This window comes from Sebastes umbrosus, chromosome 24 (assembly GCF_015220745.1).
Source record: "Sebastes umbrosus isolate fSebUmb1 chromosome 24, fSebUmb1.pri, whole genome shotgun sequence".
NCBI lineage: Eukaryota > Metazoa > Chordata > Actinopteri > Perciformes > Sebastidae > Sebastes > Sebastes umbrosus.
The window spans coordinates 13,811,086-13,829,281 of NC_051292.1; the positions used below are offsets into that span (position 1 = coordinate 13,811,086).

The window sequence follows — 18,196 nt, forward strand, 5'->3', positions numbered from 1 at the left end:
TAGATAAAGAGACAATCGCATTTAATAAAGGGGGATCTGCACCAAACGTGTGAACAAAGACGTGTGTCCGTACAGGAAGCAAAACTATGTGTTGCGCTCTGCCCACGACCACACTGCGAGCAGCAGTTTCTCATGTGAGAAATTTCACTTCTGTGTTATTACGGCTTGATTACAGGAATACAAAACCACAGAATGGAGTCAACAGCAATATTCAATGTTATTCACCTCAGTAAACACATCATTATGTACAAATGTATCATATATTGTCAATGTAAAAACAATGATTACTTCAAGGGCATTAAAACTCAATCAATACAAAACACATTGATAAACACAAATTGGTAAAAAAAAATATGTGAATAAATCAGATACACGTTACAGGTTGCAAAACCTTGAAATGAATGCGAAATGTTTTGATATTAACCATTTGAACTTAGCAGATTGATTTCAAGGTGCAGACAAAGGGATGTTATCATGGATATGGTTGGCAGGCTAGGCATCATGGGAGGGCTGGCGGCGGCTCGGTGTGTCCCTGGATTTTCCTGCACAGGAGAGATCAGATACTGTATTACGCATTTATTCTTATATATTATATATATATATATATATTATATTATATTTATATAAATATATTATATTATATTTATATATACAGTATATATATTATATTATATTTATATATACAGTATATATATTATATTATATTTATAAATATATATATTATATTTATATATATATATATATATAGATATTCACTGTACAAAGATAGATGACACATATATAGATATATATTATATTATATATATATGTATTATATTTATATTATATTATATTTATATATATATTATATTATATTATTATTATATATAAATATAAATATTATATATTAATGTTTTGTGTCATCTTTTTTTTTTTTTTTACTGTTTTGTTTTTCAGATGAGACCTTAAATTCTCACCTTTACACCCACACATTGATGCGACACAGAAAGTTATCACTAAGATGACGAACAGCGTGATCCTGACAACATGGTACACATACCGCCAGGAGTACTCAAGTGCTGGAAGGTAAAAGAGGACATTTGATTAAGCATCAAAGAAGTATCATGGATGTATGAAAGGTTAGATCATGAAAAGAAAATACAAGAGTGAATTAAGTTTTCTTACTTTCCGGTTTTGAAGTCGTCCATGTAACAGTGGTGTGCATGACATCATTTGCCACAACATAATCTGATTATTTGGGAAATGGCTTCATTATAACAGTTTCAGTCATGTATAGGTTTAGTCTTTCTGTGTAGAAAATCATACTCACCATGGACAGTGACGTTAATGTTATGACTGATACTGCTTCCACCTCCACATATGTACACACCTGAGTCGCTTCTGAGTATTTTTTGAAAGATCAAAATCGACTTCCCTTCTAAATGATCTGAAAGTCTCCACTTAGTTTTAATGTGACTGCTGCTGCTGACGTTGACAGGGACATCTGTTTTCTCACGTTTATACCAGGAGACTGTTGGTGGTGGATAGTTGCAGAAAGCAATGGGGCAGTGAATCTCAAGGTCTCCTCTAAGGGCAACTCCATAAACCGTGTTACGGCGTACTTTAAGTTCAACATCACAATTTAAATCTTCACCTGCAAAAGGAAAATGACAAAATGATCAGACAATGTATCCCCGTCTGATGGACAGTCTGATACCAGACACAATGTGAAAGCAGTGGAAAAAGTGTCTAACATTTTTAAAAATCAGTCTGTAGGAATGAGGTGGTTAAAGTCATTTCTACTGCCTGAAATTGTTGTATAAGAAGTATGGCTTATTATTTTGCGCCTTTTATTTTATCAGACATCTACACACTCATAAACCTCTAGTTTATGTTATTCATTTTAATGCTGCCTGCTCTCGATTTTATACGTGAGATATGATAAGTATATTTGAAACAGTTTCAATTTTTAACCTTTAACATGCAAAACTTAATTTATCTGATTCCTATTCATAAATACGTTACTCGGCGACAGAGGGAAAAAAAGACAGAAACAAAGACTTACTCAGATTGAGACAAAGAAAAATTTACCATCAGCATCCAAAGTGATGAGGAGCACCGCTAAGATGGACACAAGAAGGATGGTCAGGCAGTAGTTGGGTCTCATGGTGGAACCACTTCAAAAAGCAGCTATCCACTTCTACTATCACCGCAGGTCTGCTCTAGATATCACACTACATGGCACATGTGTGGTTTACTTTACTTCCTGCTTTTGACTATCTTGGTCTTTGGCGTATGCAAAACCCCCATCACACTCAACATACCTATCACATCACAGAAAGGGACATTTGACCAATCAAAACAAACGTTGTGACATGTTTCCTTATATAGAATAGTCTTTGGGCACAAATGGGTTAATGAGGTTAAAAGGAGTTTGCTTTGGTGAGTTCACATGAAACCAAAGAATAACCTCAGGACATCACTTGACCTCACTGAAGACATAAAAACAAGTGTTATAAACATCAAATGACCACATCAGTAAAAACTGGTGCTCACAATGCTAAACTAAATTAAATAAAGAAGCAGTACCATAAAACAAAAATGATGTGTAGCATCTTGTATAGAAGAAGGAGAAGAAGAAGAAATCCTCTGGTGTTTTAGGAGATCAGGAGATGAACAGCATCTGGATCAATGGATCAATCTGACAGTTAGGAAACGCTATAGTCTGTTAAAGCTGCAGTAGGAAGTATATTTTTGGCATCATTGGGCAAGAAAAACATTAATAACCTTTCAACATATTGTAATTCAAGTGTAATTCTGCTCCTCCTCATGGCTCTGTTTTCAGGCTTTAGAAAATCTAGCCCGTGACGGGAGACTTTGACCAATCACAGGTCATTTCATTGAGAGAGAGCGTTCCTATTGGCTGTGCTCCGGTCATGTGACCGGTACTTGGCGTTCCTTCACCAGATTTCACAATGGCGGCAGCGTCACAAACGTTCCCATTTTACTCCTGTCTCCTGACAGCGAGGTGATTCAGTGAGCAGTGCAACCTGGGAGACACTGGAGACAACAAGATGAATCCGGAGCAGCTTAGCAATTATAAATGCACACGGGGCCAGTGATTATCTACGGGTGATCTCCAGTATCATGAAATGAGCGCTGCAGCCTGGAGACCAGCTTCAACAGATCTGATCCCTGCAGGAGAGACTCGCTGAGGCTGCAGACAGAGCAGAACACCAACATGTCTGAGACGATCGGTGCTTTTCATTCACTAACTTAGCACGGAATCCATTTTTATTTAGTTTTTATTTACGTACAATCACTTTATGAGACTATTGATCCTTTTTGTTTGTTTTCCTACCAATATCCAGCAACACGTGACGCACGTGTCAATGTTTGTTCTGTCTCTCAGAGGTTGTTGTGGGCCGACTTTTCAAGCCAGATAACGCTACGAAGTTATGCCAAATTTTGGCGGGAAAAAACTGGCATTGCCATTTTCAAAGGGGTCCCTTGACCTCTGACCTCCAGATATGTGAATGAAAATGGGTTCTATGGTTACCCACAAGTCTCCCCTTTACAGACATGCCCACTTTACCACATGTCGTTTTTGAATGCAGTATAAATATTCTAAAATGGTTTATTTGAATATTTCTGCATACTGGGGTCCCTAAACAGTCTTAGAATTACATAAAGTGGGTATGACTGTAAAGCTGAGACTCTTGTGGATCCAATGAACCCAACAACATATGTATTCATGTGTGATGATGTTAGTCCCTATAGGACTCTTAGTCCCTTGGGTTCTAAAAGGAGACTGAGTGAATATAACTCCCCACTAAATCTACCAGAAATGACAGACCAACAAAGAAGGTATCGGACCCAAATGAGATGAGATTAAAAAAAAATTAAAAATGTTTTTCTGTCTTTTACGTCACACTAGCTTGTCGTGAAGGTTAAATAACGCTCCGAAGTTAAGCAACATTTTGGCGAGGAAAAACTTGTATGGCCATTTTCAAAGGGGTCCCTTGACCTCTGACCTCCAGGCATGCCCACTTTATGATAACCACATACAGTTTGGGGGCAAGTCATAGTCAAGTCAGCACACTGACACACTGACAGCTGTTGTTGCCTGTTGGGCTGCAGTTTTCCATGTTATATGAGTATATTGTTTTATGCTAAATGCAGTACCTGTGAGGGTTTCTGGACAATATCTGTCATTGTTTTGTGTTGTTAATTGATTTACAATAATAAATATATACATATATTTGCATAAAGCAGCATATTTGTTCACTCCCATGTTAATAAGAGTATTAAATACTTAACAAATCTCCCTTTAATCGATTGACAGCCTTAATTAATACACAATTTATATACCCTTTTGTCCTCCCTGTCCAGTACAGCTCTACCCTGAGACATGCTACATACCTGAACACAAGAGGGCAGCAGTGCTGCATCAGCTATATGAAATGGCAGGAACCTGGTCAAGAGTTCTTTAGCTGAGTGTAGAAAGCATCTATCTCTCCAGCTGGAAGGATTTTCAAACCCCAAAACAAAAAAAACTCAGTCATTATTGTCCCTTACAAAAAAAGAAATATACCTCAAGTTTATTTTATGAAGTAAACTTAAGTATACTTTAAGTATATTCCCAAGTATAGTTTATGTAATAAGTATACTAATATCAATGTACCCGTAGTATACTTGTAAGTGTACTACTTCAGTACTTCTTGGGACTAAATTGGCCCACTGTTTAGTTAATAAAAGTATACGTTTAAGTGTACTTTACATGTAAGAGTAGTAAACTTTGAGTACACAACTAGTTATATCCAAGTTGTATTTTGTACTGCAACTATACTATGAACTATACTACAAGTGAACTTAAAGGTGTAGTTGATGTTCAGTCTGTCTGCTCCCAAATGCACAACAGATACTCAGTGTACCCAAGAAGAGAAGCTACTTTGATCAACATCAAAAGTTCATAAAGAACCGAGGTGAAAACACACACACACACGCCAATATAGATAAAGAGACAATCACATTTAATAAAGGGGTATCTGCACCAGACGTGTTAACAAAGACTGGTATCAAGGAGGAGGAAGCAAAACTATGTGTTGCGCTCTGCACACGACCACACTGCGAGCAGCGGTTTCTCATGTGAGAAATTTCACTTCTGTGTTATTACGGCTTCATTTACAGGAATACAAAAAACACAGAAGGGAGTCAACGGCAATATTCAACGTTATTCACCTCAGTAAACACATCATTATGTACAAATGTATCATATATTGTCAATGTAAAAACAATGATTACTTTAAGGGCATTAAAACTTAATCAATACAAAACACATTGATAAACACAAATTAGTAAAAAAAATATATGAATAAATCCGATACACGTTACAGGTTGCAAAACCTGTAAATGAATGCAAAATGTTTTGATATTAATCATTTTAATTTAGCAGATTGATTTCAAAGTGCAGACAAACGGACGTTATCATAGATATGGGTGGTAGGCAAGGCATCATGGGAGGGCTGGCGGCGACGGCTCGGTGTGTCCCTGGATTTTCCTGCACAGGAGAGATCAGATACTGTATTACGTATTTATTCTCATTGTTTTGTGTCATCTTATTTTTTTTTTTACTGTTTTGTTTTTCAGATGAGACCTTAAATTCTCACCTTTACACCCACACATTGATGCGACACAGAAAGTTATCACTAAGATGACGAACAGCGTGATCCTGACAACATGGTACACAAACCGCCAGGAGTACTCAATTGCTGGAAGGTAAAAGAGGACGTTTGATTAAGCATCAAAGAAGTATCATGTATGTATGAAAGGTTAGATCATGAAAAGAAAATACCAGAGTGAATTAAGTTTTCTTACTTTCCGGTTTTGAAGTCGTCTGTGTAACGTTGGTGCGCATGCCATCATCTGAAAAACATTCAGATTGTTTATTTGCCACAACATAATCTGATTATTTGGGAAATGGCTTCATTATAACAGCTTCAGTCATGTATAGGTTTAGTCTTTCTGTGTAGAAAATCATACTCACCATGGACAGTGACGTTAATGTTATGACTGACACTGCTTCCATCTCCACACTGATACACACCTGAGTCGCTTCTGAGTATTTTTTGAAAGATCAAAATCGACTTCCCTTCTAAATCATCTGAAAGTTTCCACTCCGTTTTAATGTGACTGCTGCTGCTGACGTTGACAGGGACAAATGTTTTATCAAGTTTATCCCAGGAGACTGTTGGTGGTGGATAGTTGCAGAAAGCAACAGTGCAGTCAATCTCAAGGTCTTCTCCAAGGATAGCTCCATAAATCGTGTTACGGTGTACTTTAAGTTCAACTTCACAATCGTATTCGTCACCTGCAAAAGGAAAATGACAAAATGATCAGACAATGTATCCCCGTCTGATGGACAGTCTGATACCAGACACGATGTGAAAGCAGTGGAAAAAGTGTCTAACATTTTAAAAATCAGTCTGTAGGAATGAGGTGGTTAAAGTCATTTCTACTGCCTGAAATTGTTGTATAAGAAGTATGGCTTATTATTTTGCACCTTTTATTTTATCAGACATCTACACACTCATAAACGTCTAGTTTATGTTATTCATTTTAATGCTGCCTGCTCTCGATTTTATACGTGAGATATGATAAGTATATTTGAAACAGTTTCAATTTTTAACCTTTAACATGCAAAACTTAATTTATCTGATTCCTATTCCTAAATACGTTACTCGGCGACAGAGGAAAAAAAAGACAGAAACAAAGACCTACTCAGATTGAGACAAACAAAAATTTACCATCAGCATCCAAAGTGATGAGGAGCGCCGCGAAGATGGACACATGAAGGATGGTCAGGCAGTAGTTGGGTCTCATGTTGGAACCACTTCAAAAAGCAGCTATCCACTTCCACTATCACTGCATGTCTGCTCTAGAGATCACACTACATGGGACATGTGTGGTTTACTCTACTTCCTCCTTTTGACTACCTTGGTCTTTGGCGTATGCAAAACCCCCATCACACTCAACATACCTATCACAGCACAGAAAGTGACATTTGACCAATCAGAACAAACGTTGTGACATGTTTCCTTATATAGAATAGTCTTTGGGCACAAATGGGTTAATACGGTTAAAAGGAGTTTGCTTTGGTGAGTTCACATGAAACCAAAGAATAACCTCAGGACATCAGTTGACCTCACTGAAGACATAAAAACAAGTGTTATAAACATCAAATGACCACATCAGTAAAAACTGGTGCTCACAATGCTAAACTAAATTAAATAAAGAAGCAGTACCATAAAACAAAAATGATGTGTAGCATTTTGTATAGAAGAAGAAGAAGAAGAAGAAATCCTCTGGTGTTTTAGGAGATCAGGAGATGAACAGCATCTGGATCAATGGATCAATCTGACAGTTAGGAGACTGTTAAAGCTGCAGTAGGCAGTATATTTTTGGCATCATTGGGCAAGAAAAACATTAATAACCTTTCAGCATATTGTAATTCAAGTGTAATTCTGCTCCTCCTCATGGCTGTTTTCAGGCTTTAGAAAATCTAGCCCGTGACGGGAGACTTTGGCCATCACAGGTCATTTCATTGAGAGAGAGCGTTCCTATTGGCTGTGCTCCGGTCATGTGACCGGTACTTGGCGTTCCTTCACCAGATTTCACAATGGCAGCGGCGTCACAAACGTTCTCATTTTACAGCTAAACCGTGCACTACAAGATGATTCTGAAAACATCTGAGGAGAGAAATAGGCATTAACGTAACAGAATATTGATTCATATTTGATCAACGCTGCCTAGTTTGACCTTTTGGTCGGAGTTGGCGAGTGATTGACAGCCGGCTCTCATAGACGGCAGATGGACAGCAGACCTCAGATCAGCTCTTACTGCTTGTTTTCCTCCGGTCTGTGAAATCTTGCAGATGGCGTTTTTAAATCATATTTGCTCCAATCTCGCCTACTTCAGCTTTAAAAGGAAGATATTGAAAACAGAGTTTATTCTCTGCAATAATCCAAAACCCAATGGAACAATCCCGTTGGCTTTTTGTGGAGGGAACCCAGGGCGATGCTAACTTCCTGGTTGGCCAACAGAAATAGGTCATCCCTGCAGCACTCTGTAATGCTCTTTGGAGTCAAGGGCCATGACAACCGCAAACAAGAGGAGAAAATCCAATTGTACTCCTAGTCTAAAGAAAAGCCTTCAATATTACATGGCTGACAGACAAGCAGATTTGCCATATTAAAGCTGCAGTTGGTAACTTTGAGTAAATGTAATAAAATGTTATTTTTTATAAAATTTTCACTATATCCTGACATTGGTGCATGAGACAGATAATCTGTGTACTTGTGATCCTAATGGCATTTTTAGAGGGCGACCAGCACCCCCCTTGAGGTGGCGCCCTAGGCGACCACCTATATGGCCTATGCCTTAAGCCGGTGCTGCATTTGGTGTACTCTGGTGTTCACTCGGATTGTTTTTTTTATTTACAAGCTGATGATGAGCAACCAAATGCACTATTAGTTTGTGTCTCCGTGAGGCTAGACTGTCCTCTCTTTTATGGAAATGAACCGAACTGACTCGGGGCCCTGCAGGTGTCTGAGATAGAGGAGGAGCCACCATGACACTATGGTCCTGTGGGGAGGCAGAAAGCGCTTCCTCTGAGGCTGTAATGAATATAATTGGTGAGTCAGATCAGTGCTGTCTGTCAGCAGCTTGTTAACACATCAGCAGCACTGGGAACTGATGACAACAGTGATGTCACAGTTTGGTTTTACTGGTATCAACCTCCAGGATTCAGCCCTTCAGCTGACTCATTCCCAGCCTTTTCACTCAATCTGTCATCAACTAGCAGCCAGTGTGGTCTCAAGCCCCCCCATTGGTTCCTAGAGGCTGCAGTTTTCATCACAACTCTGAAGTGTTTCAGTGTTATTCTTCATATCAGAGAATATACAACTGTTCTATGAGATCCATCAAGAGGTTTCATGGTTCAAAGTAGTAAATCGTTGTGTTGACTGTCTCCTGACAGCGAGGTGATTCAGTGAGCAGTGCAACCTGGGAGACACTGGAGACAACAAGATGAATCCGGAGCAGCTTAGCAATTATAAATGTGTGGCGGTACTGAGTTCCCCAGACTTTAGTTGTTCAGTCAGAAGACTGAAAAACAGTTCCCATCCACATAATAATATAAAATAAAATGCCTTCTCAATAATAATAATGAACAAATGCCTCTTCAATAATGAACAAATGCCTCTATAATAACAAACAATTAAGGAAACTGAAATATTGGTTTGTGTTTTTCCTTTTACCCTCCTTTAAAGTTTTCCCAAATAAAATACACTAAAAGAAATGGGTATAAAGGGTTTCATTGAAAATCAACAAATGAATAGAATACAAAAATACAGCCTGCAGGCGTTAGGCTATTGTAAGGCAAGCCAGATCGTTGCACAAATAGTACCTAAACGTCCCAGTGCAGGTAACCCAATTGGTTGGCACTTAACTTGTTTCCCCAACTAGGAGAGTCAACACTCTCAACAAACAAAACACAAAGATCACAGAATCCCAAAAGGGCCCAAAACAGACCAGAGTTTCTGATAAAGCTGATAACACATGTTGCATTGAGTGAAGGAGAGATCAGAATGACACTGGGTGTGCAGTTTCCCTCCTCTTTTAAGCCCTACAGAAAGGGCGTTGTTACACCCTGATTGGCCAAGAGGGGAATGCACCAAGCTGCTCTCAACTATCATTTAAGAGCCAGTCCCCACACCCTGCGCAACAGGTGAACTGAATAACCCTCTAATCACTCAGCAACTCAACCAAAAAAACACCAGGGAAAAGGGAAACAACAGCAAGCACCAGAGAATTGGCAGCTGCCACAAATGCACACGGGGCCAGTGATTATCTACGGGTGATCTCCAGTATCATGAAATGAGCGCTGCAGCCTGGAGACCAGCTTCAACAGATCTGATCCCTACAGGAGAGACTTGCTGAGGCTGCAGACAGAGCAGAACACCGACGTGTCTGAGATGATCGGTGCTTTTCATTCACTAACTTAGCACGGAATCCATTTTTATTTAGTTTTTATTTACGTACAATCACTTTATGAGACTATTGATCCTTTTTGTTTGTTTTCCTACCAATATCCAGCAACACGTGACGCACGTGTCATTGTCTATTCTGTCTCTCAGAGGTTGTTGTGGGCCGACTTTTCAAGCCAGATAACGCTACGAAGTTATGCCAAATTTTGGCGGGAAAAAACTGGCATTGCCATTTTCAAAGGGGTCCCTTGACCTCTGACCTCCAGATATGTGAATGAAAATGGGTTCTATGGTTACCCACAAGTCTCCCCTTTACAGACATGCCCACTTTACCACGTCGTTTTTGAATGCAGTATAAATATTCTAAAATGGTTTATTTGAATATTTCTGCATACTGGGGTCCCTAAACAGTCTTAGAATTACATAAAGTGGGTATGACTGTAAAGCTGAGACTCTTGTGGATCCAATGAGCCCAACAATATATGTATTCATGTGTGATGATGTTAGTCCCCATAGGACTCTTAGTCCCTTGGGTTCTAAAAGGAGACTGAGTGAATATAACTCCCCACTAAATCTACCAGAAATGACAGACCAACAAAGAAGGTATCGGACCCAAATGAGATGAGATTAAAAAAAAATAAAAAATGTTTTCTGTCTTTTACGTCACACTAGCTTGTCGTGAAGGTTAAATAACGCTCCGAAGTTAAGCAACATTTTGGCGAGGAAAAACCTGTATGGCCATTTTCAAAGGGGTCCCTTGACCTCTGACCTCCAGACTTGCCCACTTTATGATAACCACATACAGTTTGGGGGGCAAGTCATAGTCAAGTCAGCACACTGACACACTGACAGCTGTTGTTGCCTGTTGGGCTGCAGTTTTCCATGTTATATGAGCATATTGTTTTATGCTCAATGCAGTACCTGTGAGGGTTTCTGGACAATATCTGTCATTGTTTTGTGTTGTTAATTGATTTACAATAATAAATATATACATATATTTGCATAAAGCAACATTTTTGTTCACTCCCATGTTAATAAGAGTATTAAATACTTGACAAATCTCCCTTTAATCAATTGACAGCCCTAATTAATACACAATTTATATACCGTTTTGTCCTCCCTTTCCAGTCCAGCTCTACCCTGAGACATGCTACATACCTGAACACAAGAGGGCAGCAGTGCTGCATCAGCTATATATGATATCAGCTATATGAAATGGCAGGAACCTGGTCAAGAGTTCTTTAGCTGAGTGTAGAAAGCATCTATCTCTCCATCTGGAAGGATTTTCAAACCCCAAAACAAAAAAAACTCAGTCATTATTGTCCCTTACAAAAAAAGAAATATACCTCAAGTTTATTTTATGAAGTAAACTTAAGTATACTTTAAGTATATTCCCAAGTATAGTTTATGTAATAAGTATACTAATATCAATGTACCCGTAGTATACTTGTAAGTGTACTACTTCAGTACTTCTTGGGACTAAATTGGCCCACTGTTTAGTTAATAAAAGTATACGTTTAAGTGTACTTTACATGTAAGAGTAGTAAACTTTGAGTACACAACTAGTTATATCCAAGTTGTATTTTGTACTGCAACTATACTATGAACTATACTACAAGTAAACTTAAAGGTGTAGTTGATGTTCAGTCTGTCTGCTCCCAAATGCACAACAGATACTCAGTGTACCCAAGAAGAGAAGCTACTTTGATCAACATCAAAAGTTCATAAAGAACCGAGGTGAAAACACACACACACACACGCCAATATAGATAAAGAGACAATCACATTTAATAAAGGGGTATCTGCACCAGACGTGTTAACAAAGACTGGTATCAAGGAGGAGGAAGCAAAACTATGTGTTGCGCTCTGCACACGACAACACTGCGAGCAGCGGTTTCTCATGTGAGAAATTTCACTTCTGTGTTATTGCGGCTTCATTTACAGGAATACAAAAAACACAGAAGGGAGTCAACGGCAATATTCAACGTTATTCACCTAAATAAACACATCATTATGTACAAATCTATCCTATATTGTCAATGTAAAAAAACGATTACTTTAAAGGCATTAAAACTCAATCAATACAAAACACATTGATAAACACAAATTGGTAAAAAAAATATATGAATAAATCAGATACACGTTACAGGTTGCAAAACCTGTAAATGAATGCGAAATGTTTTGATATTAATCATTTGAACTTAGCAGATTGATTTCAAAGTGCAGACAAATGGACGTTATCATAGATATGGGTGGTAGGCAAGGCATCATGGGAGGGCTGGCGGCGGCTCGGTGTGTCCCTGGATTTTCCTGCACAGGAGAGATCAGATACTGTATTACGTATTTATTGTCATTGTTTTGTGTCATCTTTTTTTTTTTTTTACTGTTTTGTTTTTCAGATGAGACCTAAAATTCTCACCTTTACACCCACACATTGATGCGACACAGAAAGTTATCACTAAGATGACGAACAGCGTGATCCTGACAACATGGTACACATACCACCAGGTGTTCTCAATTGCTGGAAGGTAAAAGAGGACATTTGATTAAGCATCAAAGAAGTATCATGGATGTATGAAAGGTTAATTCATGAAAATAAAATACCAGAGTGAATTAAGTTTTCTTACTTTCCGGTTTTGAAGTCGTCCATGTAACGGTGGTGTGCATGACATCATTTGCCACAACATAATCTGATTATTTGGGAAATGGCTTCATTATAACAGCTTCAGTCATGTATAGGTTTAGTCTTTCTGTGTAGAAAATCATACTCACCATAGACAGTGACGTTAATGTTATGACTGAGACTGCTTCCACTTCCACACTGATACAAACCTGAGTCGCTTCTGAGTATATTTTGAAAGATCAAAATCGACTTCCCTTCTAAATGATCTGAAAGTCTCCACTCCATTTTAATGTGACTGCTGCTGCTGACGTTGACAGGGACAAATGTTTTCTCACGTTTATACCAGGAGACTGTTGGTGGTGGATCGTTGCAGAAAGCAACAGTGCAGTCAATCTTAAGGTCTTCTCCAAGGTCAGCTCCATAAATCGTGTTACGGTGTACTTTAATTTCAACATCACAATCTGATTCTTCACCTGCAAAAGGAAAATGACAAAATGATCAGACAATTTTTCCCCGTCTGATGGACAGTCTGATACCAGACACGATGTAAAAGCAGTGGAAAAAGTGTCTAACATTTTAAAAATCAGTCTGTAGGAATGAGGTGGTTAAAGTCATTTCTACTAACTGAAATTGTTGTATAAGAAGTATGGCTTATTATTTTGCATCTTTTATTTTATCAGACATCTACACAGTCATAAACGTCTAGTTTATGTTATTCATTTTAATGTTGCCTGCTCTCGATTTTATACGTGAGATATAATAAGTATATTTGAAACAGTTTCAATTTTTAACCTTTAACATGCAAAACTTAATTTATCTGATTCCTATTCATAAATACGTTACTCGGCGACAGAGGGAAAAAAAGACAGAAACAAAGACCTACTCAGATTGAGACAAAGAAAAATTTACCATCAGCATCCAAAGTGATGAGGAGCGCCGCGAAGATGGACACATGAAGGATGGTCAGGCAGTAGTTGGGTCTCATGGTGGAACCACTTCAAAAAGCAGCTATCCACTTCTACTATCACTGCATGTCTGCTCTAGAGATCACACTACATGGGACATTTGTGGTTTACTCTACTTCCTCCTTTTGACTACCTTGGTCTTTGGCGTATGCAAAACCCCCATCACACTCAACATACCTATCACAGCACAGAAAGTGACATTTGACCAATCAGAACAAACGTTGTGACATGTTTCCTTATATAGAATAGTCTTTGGGCACAAATAGGTTAATGAGGTTAAAAGGAGTTTGCTTTGGTGAGTTCACATGAAACCAAAGAATAACCTCAGGACATCACTTGACCTCACTGAAGACATAAAAACAAGTGTTATAAACATCAAATGACCACATCAGTAAAAACTGGTGCTTACAACGCTAAACTAAATTAAATAAAGAAGCAGTACCATAAAACAAAAATGATGTGTAGCATCTTGTATAGAAGAAGAAGAAAAAGAAGAAGAAGAAGAAAACCTCTGGTGTTTTAGGAGATCAGGAGATGAACAGCATCTGGATCAATGGATCAATCTGACAGGTAGGAAACGCTATAGTCTGTTAAAGCTTCAGTAGGCAGTATATTTTTGGCATCATTGGGCAAAAATTCCATAATAACCTTTCAGCATATTGTAATTCAAGTGTTCTGAGAGATAACTAGACTTCTGCTCCTCCTCATGGCTCTGTTTTCAGGCTTTAGAAAATCTAGCCTGTGACGGGAGACTTTGACCAATCACAGGTCATTTCATTGAGAGAGCGTTCCTATTGGCTGTGCTCCGGTCATGTGACCGGTACTTGGCGTTCCTTCACCAGATTTCACAATGGCGGAGGCGGCGTCACAAACGTTCTCATTTTACAGCTAAACCGTGCACTACAAGATGATTCTGAAAACATCTGAGGAGAGAAATAGGCATTAACGTAACATAATATTGATTCATATTTGATCAGCGCTGCCTAGTTTGACCTTTTGGTCGGAGTTCGCGAGTGATTGACAGCCGGCTCTCATAGACGGCAGATAGACAGCAGACCTCAGATCAGCTCTTACTGCTTGTTTTCCTCCGGTCTGTGAAATCTTGCAGATGCCGTTTTTAATCATCTTTGCTCCAATCTCGCCTACTTCAGCTTTAAAAGGAAGATATTGAAAAGATGGTTGTAAAAACGCGTAAGTATCATAAACGTGTGTTTGCCACAGAGTTTATTCTCTGCAATAATCCAAAACCCAATGGATCAATCCCATTGACTTTTTGTTGAGGGAATCAGGGCGATGCTAACTTCCTGGTTGGCCAACAGAAATACATCACCCCTGCAGCAGTCTGTAATGCTCTTTGGAGTCAAGGGCCACGACAACTGCAAACAAGAGGAGAAAATCCAATTGTACTCCTAGTCTAAAGAAAAGCCTTCAATATTACATTGCTGACAGACAAGCCGATTTGCCATATTAAAGCTGCAGTTGGTAACTTTGAGTAAATGTAATAAAATGTTATTTTTTGTAAAATTTTCACTATATCATGACATTAGTGCATGAGACAGATAATATGTGTACTTGTGATCCTAATGGCATTTTTTTAGAGGGCGACCAGCGCCCCCTTTGAGGTGGCGCCCTAGGCGACCGCCTATATGGCCTATGCCTTAAGCCGGCCCTGCATTTGGTGCACTCTGGTGTTCACTTGGATTGTTTTTATTATTTACAAGCTGATGATGAGCAACCAAACGCACTATTAGTTTGTGTCTCCGTGAGGCTAGACTGTCCTCTTTTATGGAAGTGAACTGAACTGACTCGGGGGCCTGCAGGTGTCTGAGGTAGAGGAGGAGCCACCATGACACTATGGTCCTGTGGGGAGGCACGCAGCGCTTCCTCTGAGGCTGTAATGAATATAATTGGTGAGTCAGATCAGTGCTGTCTGTCAGCAGCTTGTTAACACATCAGCAGCACTGGGGACTGATGACAACAGTGATGTCACGGTTTGGTTTACTGATATCAACCTCCAGGATTCAGCCCTTCAGCTGACTCATTCCAAGCCTTTTCACTCAATCTGTCATCAACTAGCAGCCAGTGTGGTCTCAAGCCCCCCCCCCCCCCCCCATTGGTTCCTAGAGGCTGCAGTTTTCATCACAACTCTGAAATGTTTCAGTGTTATTCTTCATATCAGATAATATAAAACTGTTCTATGAGATCCATCAAGAGGTTTCATGGTTCAAAGTAGTAAATCGTTGTGTTGACTGCCTCCTGACAGCAAGGTGATTCAGTGAGCAGTGCAACCTGGGAGACACTGGAGAACACACACACACACGCCAATATAGATAAAGAGACAATCACATTTAATAAAGGGGTATCTGCACCAGACGTGTTAACAAAGACTAGTATCAAGGAGGAGGAAGCAAAACTATGTGTTGCGCTCTGCACACGACCACACTGCGAGCAGCGGTTTCTCATGTGAGAAATTTCACTTCTGTGTTATTACGGCTTCATTTACAGGAATACAAAAAACACAGAAGGGAGTCAACGGCAATATTCAACGTTATTCACCTCAGTAAACACATCATTATGTACAAATGTATCATATATTGTCAATGTAAAAACAATGATTACTTTAAAGGCATTAAAACTCAATCAATGCAAAACACATTGATAAACACAAATTGGTAAAAAAAAATATATGAATAAATCAGATACACGTTACAGGTTGCAAAACCTTTAAATTAATGCGAAATGTTTTGATATTAATCATTTGAACTTAGCAGATTGATTTCAAAGTGCAGACAAACGGACGTTATCATAGATATGGGTGGTAGGCAAGGCATCATGGGAGGGCTGGCGGCGGCTCGGTGTGTCCCTGGATTTTCCTGCACAGGAGAGATCAGATACTGTATTACGTATTTATTCTAATTGTTTTGTCATCTTTTTTTTTTTTTTTTTTACTGTTTTGTTTTTCAGATGAGACCTAAAATTCTCACCTTTACACCCACACATTGATGCGACACAGAAAGTTATCACTAAGATGACGAACAGCGTGATCCTGACAACATGGTACACATACCACCAGGTGTTCTCAATTGCTGGAAGGTAAAAGAGGACATTTGATTAAGCATCAAAGAAGTATCATGGATGTATGAAAGGTTAATTCATGAAAATAAAATACCAGAGTGAATTAAGTTTTCTTACTTGCCAGTTTTGAAGTCGTCCGTGTAACGGTGGTGTGCATGCGATAATCTGAAAAACATTCAGATTGTTTATTTGCCACAACATAATCTGATTATTTGGGAAATGGCTTCATTATAACAGCTTCAGTCATGTATAGGTTTAGTCTTTCTGTGTAGAAAATCATACTCACCATAGACAGTGACGTTAATGTTATGACTGAGACTGCTTCCATCTCCACACTGATACACACCTGAGTCACTTCTGAGTATTTTTTGAAAGATCAACAACGACCTCCCTTCTAAATATTTTAAAAGTTCCAACTCCGTTTTAATGTGACTGCTGCTGCTGACGTTGACAGGGACAACTGTTTTATTAAGTTTATACCAGGTGACTGTTGGTGGTGGATAGTTGCAGAAAGCAATGGGGCAGTGAATCTCAAGGTCTCCTCCAAAGGCAACTCCATAAATCGTGTTACGGTGTACTTTAACTTCAACTTCACAATCTGAATCGTCACCTGCAAAAGGAAAATGACAAAATGATCAGACAATGTATCCCCGTCTGATGGACAGTCTGATACCAGACACAATGTGAAAGCAGTGGAAAAAGTGTCTAACATTTTAAAAATCAGTCTGTAGGAATGAGGTGGTTAAAGTCATTTCTACTGCCTGAAATTGTTGTATAAGAAGTATGGCTTATTATTTTGCAACTTTTATTTTATCAGACATCTACACACTCATAAACGTCTAGTTTTCGTTCTTCATTTTAATGCAGCGCTGTTGAGTCTTTGGGCTGTTTCTGTACGCCTGCTCTGGATTTCATACGTGAGGTATAATAAATATATTTGAAACAGTTTCAATTTTTAACCTTTAACATGCAAAACATAATTTATCTGATTCCTATTCATAAATACGTTACTCGGCGACAGAGGAAAAAAAAGACAGAAACAAAGACCTACTCAGATTGAGACAAAGAAAAATTTACCATCAGCATCCAAAGTGATGAGGAGCGCCGCGAAGATGGACACATGAAGGATGGTCAGGCAGTAGTTGGGTCTCATGGTGGAACCACTTCAAAAAGCAGCTATCCACTTCTACTATCACTGCATGTCTGCTCTAGAGATCACACTACATGGCACATGTGTGGTTTACTTTACTTCCTCCTTTTGACTACCTTGGTCTTTGGCGTATGCAAAACCCCCATCACACTCAACATACCTATCACAGCACAGAAAGGGACATTTGACCAATCAGAACAAACGTTGTGACATGTTTCCTTATATAGAATAGTCTTTGGGCACAAATGGGTTAATACGGTTAAAAGGAGTTTGCTTTGGTGAGTTCACATGAAACCAAAGAATAACCTCAGGACATCGCTTGACCACACTGAAGACATAAAAACAAGTGTTATAAACA

General features: G+C 38.8%; 3 protein-coding genes and 1 long non-coding RNA gene across 7 annotated transcripts; all 4 read right to left on the minus strand.

Moving 5' to 3' along the window:
• Positions 1-2,578, minus strand: LOC119483831. The gene is made up of 5 exons (XM_037762337.1): positions 2,071-2,578; positions 1,310-1,633; positions 1,165-1,227; positions 957-1,058; positions 1-542 (listed from the first exon to the last, which is right to left on the minus strand). The coding sequence occupies exons 1-5, from the start codon at positions 2,144-2,146 to the stop codon at positions 493-495; spliced, it is 615 nt and encodes a 204-aa protein (XP_037618265.1). The 5' UTR covers positions 2,147-2,578; the 3' UTR covers positions 1-492.
• Positions 2,579-4,991: 2,413 nt separating this feature from the next.
• Positions 4,992-13,695, minus strand: LOC119483828 (B- and T-lymphocyte attenuator-like). Of its 4 annotated transcripts, none has more exons than XM_037762333.1 (5): positions 13,558-13,695; positions 6,026-6,349; positions 5,857-5,904; positions 5,649-5,750; positions 4,992-5,539 (listed from the first exon to the last, which is right to left on the minus strand). In XM_037762333.1, the coding sequence occupies exons 1-5, from the start codon at positions 13,631-13,633 to the stop codon at positions 5,442-5,444; spliced, it is 648 nt and encodes a 215-aa protein (XP_037618261.1). In that variant the 5' UTR covers positions 13,634-13,695; the 3' UTR covers positions 4,992-5,441. The 4 variants fall into 4 exon arrangements, 3 of the variants coding, with proteins under 3 accessions (XP_037618261.1, XP_037618259.1, XP_037618260.1); XM_037762331.1 differs by lacking the exons at positions 5,857-5,904; positions 6,026-6,349 and adding exons at positions 12,653-12,715; positions 12,798-13,121; XM_037762332.1 differs by lacking the exon at positions 13,558-13,695 and adding an exon at positions 6,786-6,902.
• Positions 11,792-12,537, minus strand: LOC119483869. The gene is made up of 2 exons (XR_005205828.1): positions 12,445-12,537; positions 11,792-12,335 (listed from the first exon to the last, which is right to left on the minus strand). It is a non-coding gene; the product is annotated as an uncharacterized LOC119483869 (long non-coding RNA).
• Positions 13,696-16,843: 3,148 nt separating the features above from the next.
• LOC119483847 (B- and T-lymphocyte attenuator-like) lies at positions 16,844-18,078 on the minus strand. The gene is made up of 2 exons (XM_037762354.1): positions 17,766-18,078; positions 16,844-17,298 (listed from the first exon to the last, which is right to left on the minus strand). Exons 1-2 carry the CDS (start codon positions 17,839-17,841, stop codon positions 16,928-16,930), a joined length of 447 nt encoding a protein of 148 aa, XP_037618282.1. The 5' UTR covers positions 17,842-18,078; the 3' UTR covers positions 16,844-16,927.
• Between the last annotated feature and the right edge of the window lie 118 nt (positions 18,079-18,196).

Coding starts and splice junctions, on each gene's coding strand:
- LOC119483831 (XM_037762337.1), bottom strand. CDS start 2,146: ATGAGACCCAACTACTGCCTGACCATCCTTCTTGTGTCCATCTTAGCG. Junction 1,634..2,070: donor CATCACTTTGGATGCTGATG/GTAAATTTTTCT, acceptor TTCCTTTTGCAG/GTGAAGATTTAAATTGTGAT. Junction 543..956: donor ATCAATGTGTGGGTGTAAAG/GTGAGAATTTAA, acceptor TCTCCTGTGCAG/GAAAATCCAGGGACACACCG.
- LOC119483847 (XM_037762354.1), bottom strand. CDS start 17,841: ATGAGACCCAACTACTGCCTGACCATCCTTCATGTGTCCATCTTCGCG. Junction 17,299..17,765: donor CATCACTTTGGATGCTGATG/GTAAATTTTTCT, acceptor TTCCTTTTGCAG/GTGACGATTCAGATTGTGAA.
- LOC119483828 (XM_037762331.1), bottom strand. CDS start 13,633: ATGAGACCCAACTACTGCCTGACCATCCTTCATGTGTCCATCTTCGCG. Junction 13,122..13,557: donor CATCACTTTGGATGCTGATG/GTAAATTTTTCT, acceptor TTCCTTTTGCAG/GTGAAGAATCAGATTGTGAT. Junction 5,540..5,648: donor ATCAATGTGTGGGTGTAAAG/GTGAGAATTTAA, acceptor TCTCCTGTGCAG/GAAAATCCAGGGACACACCG.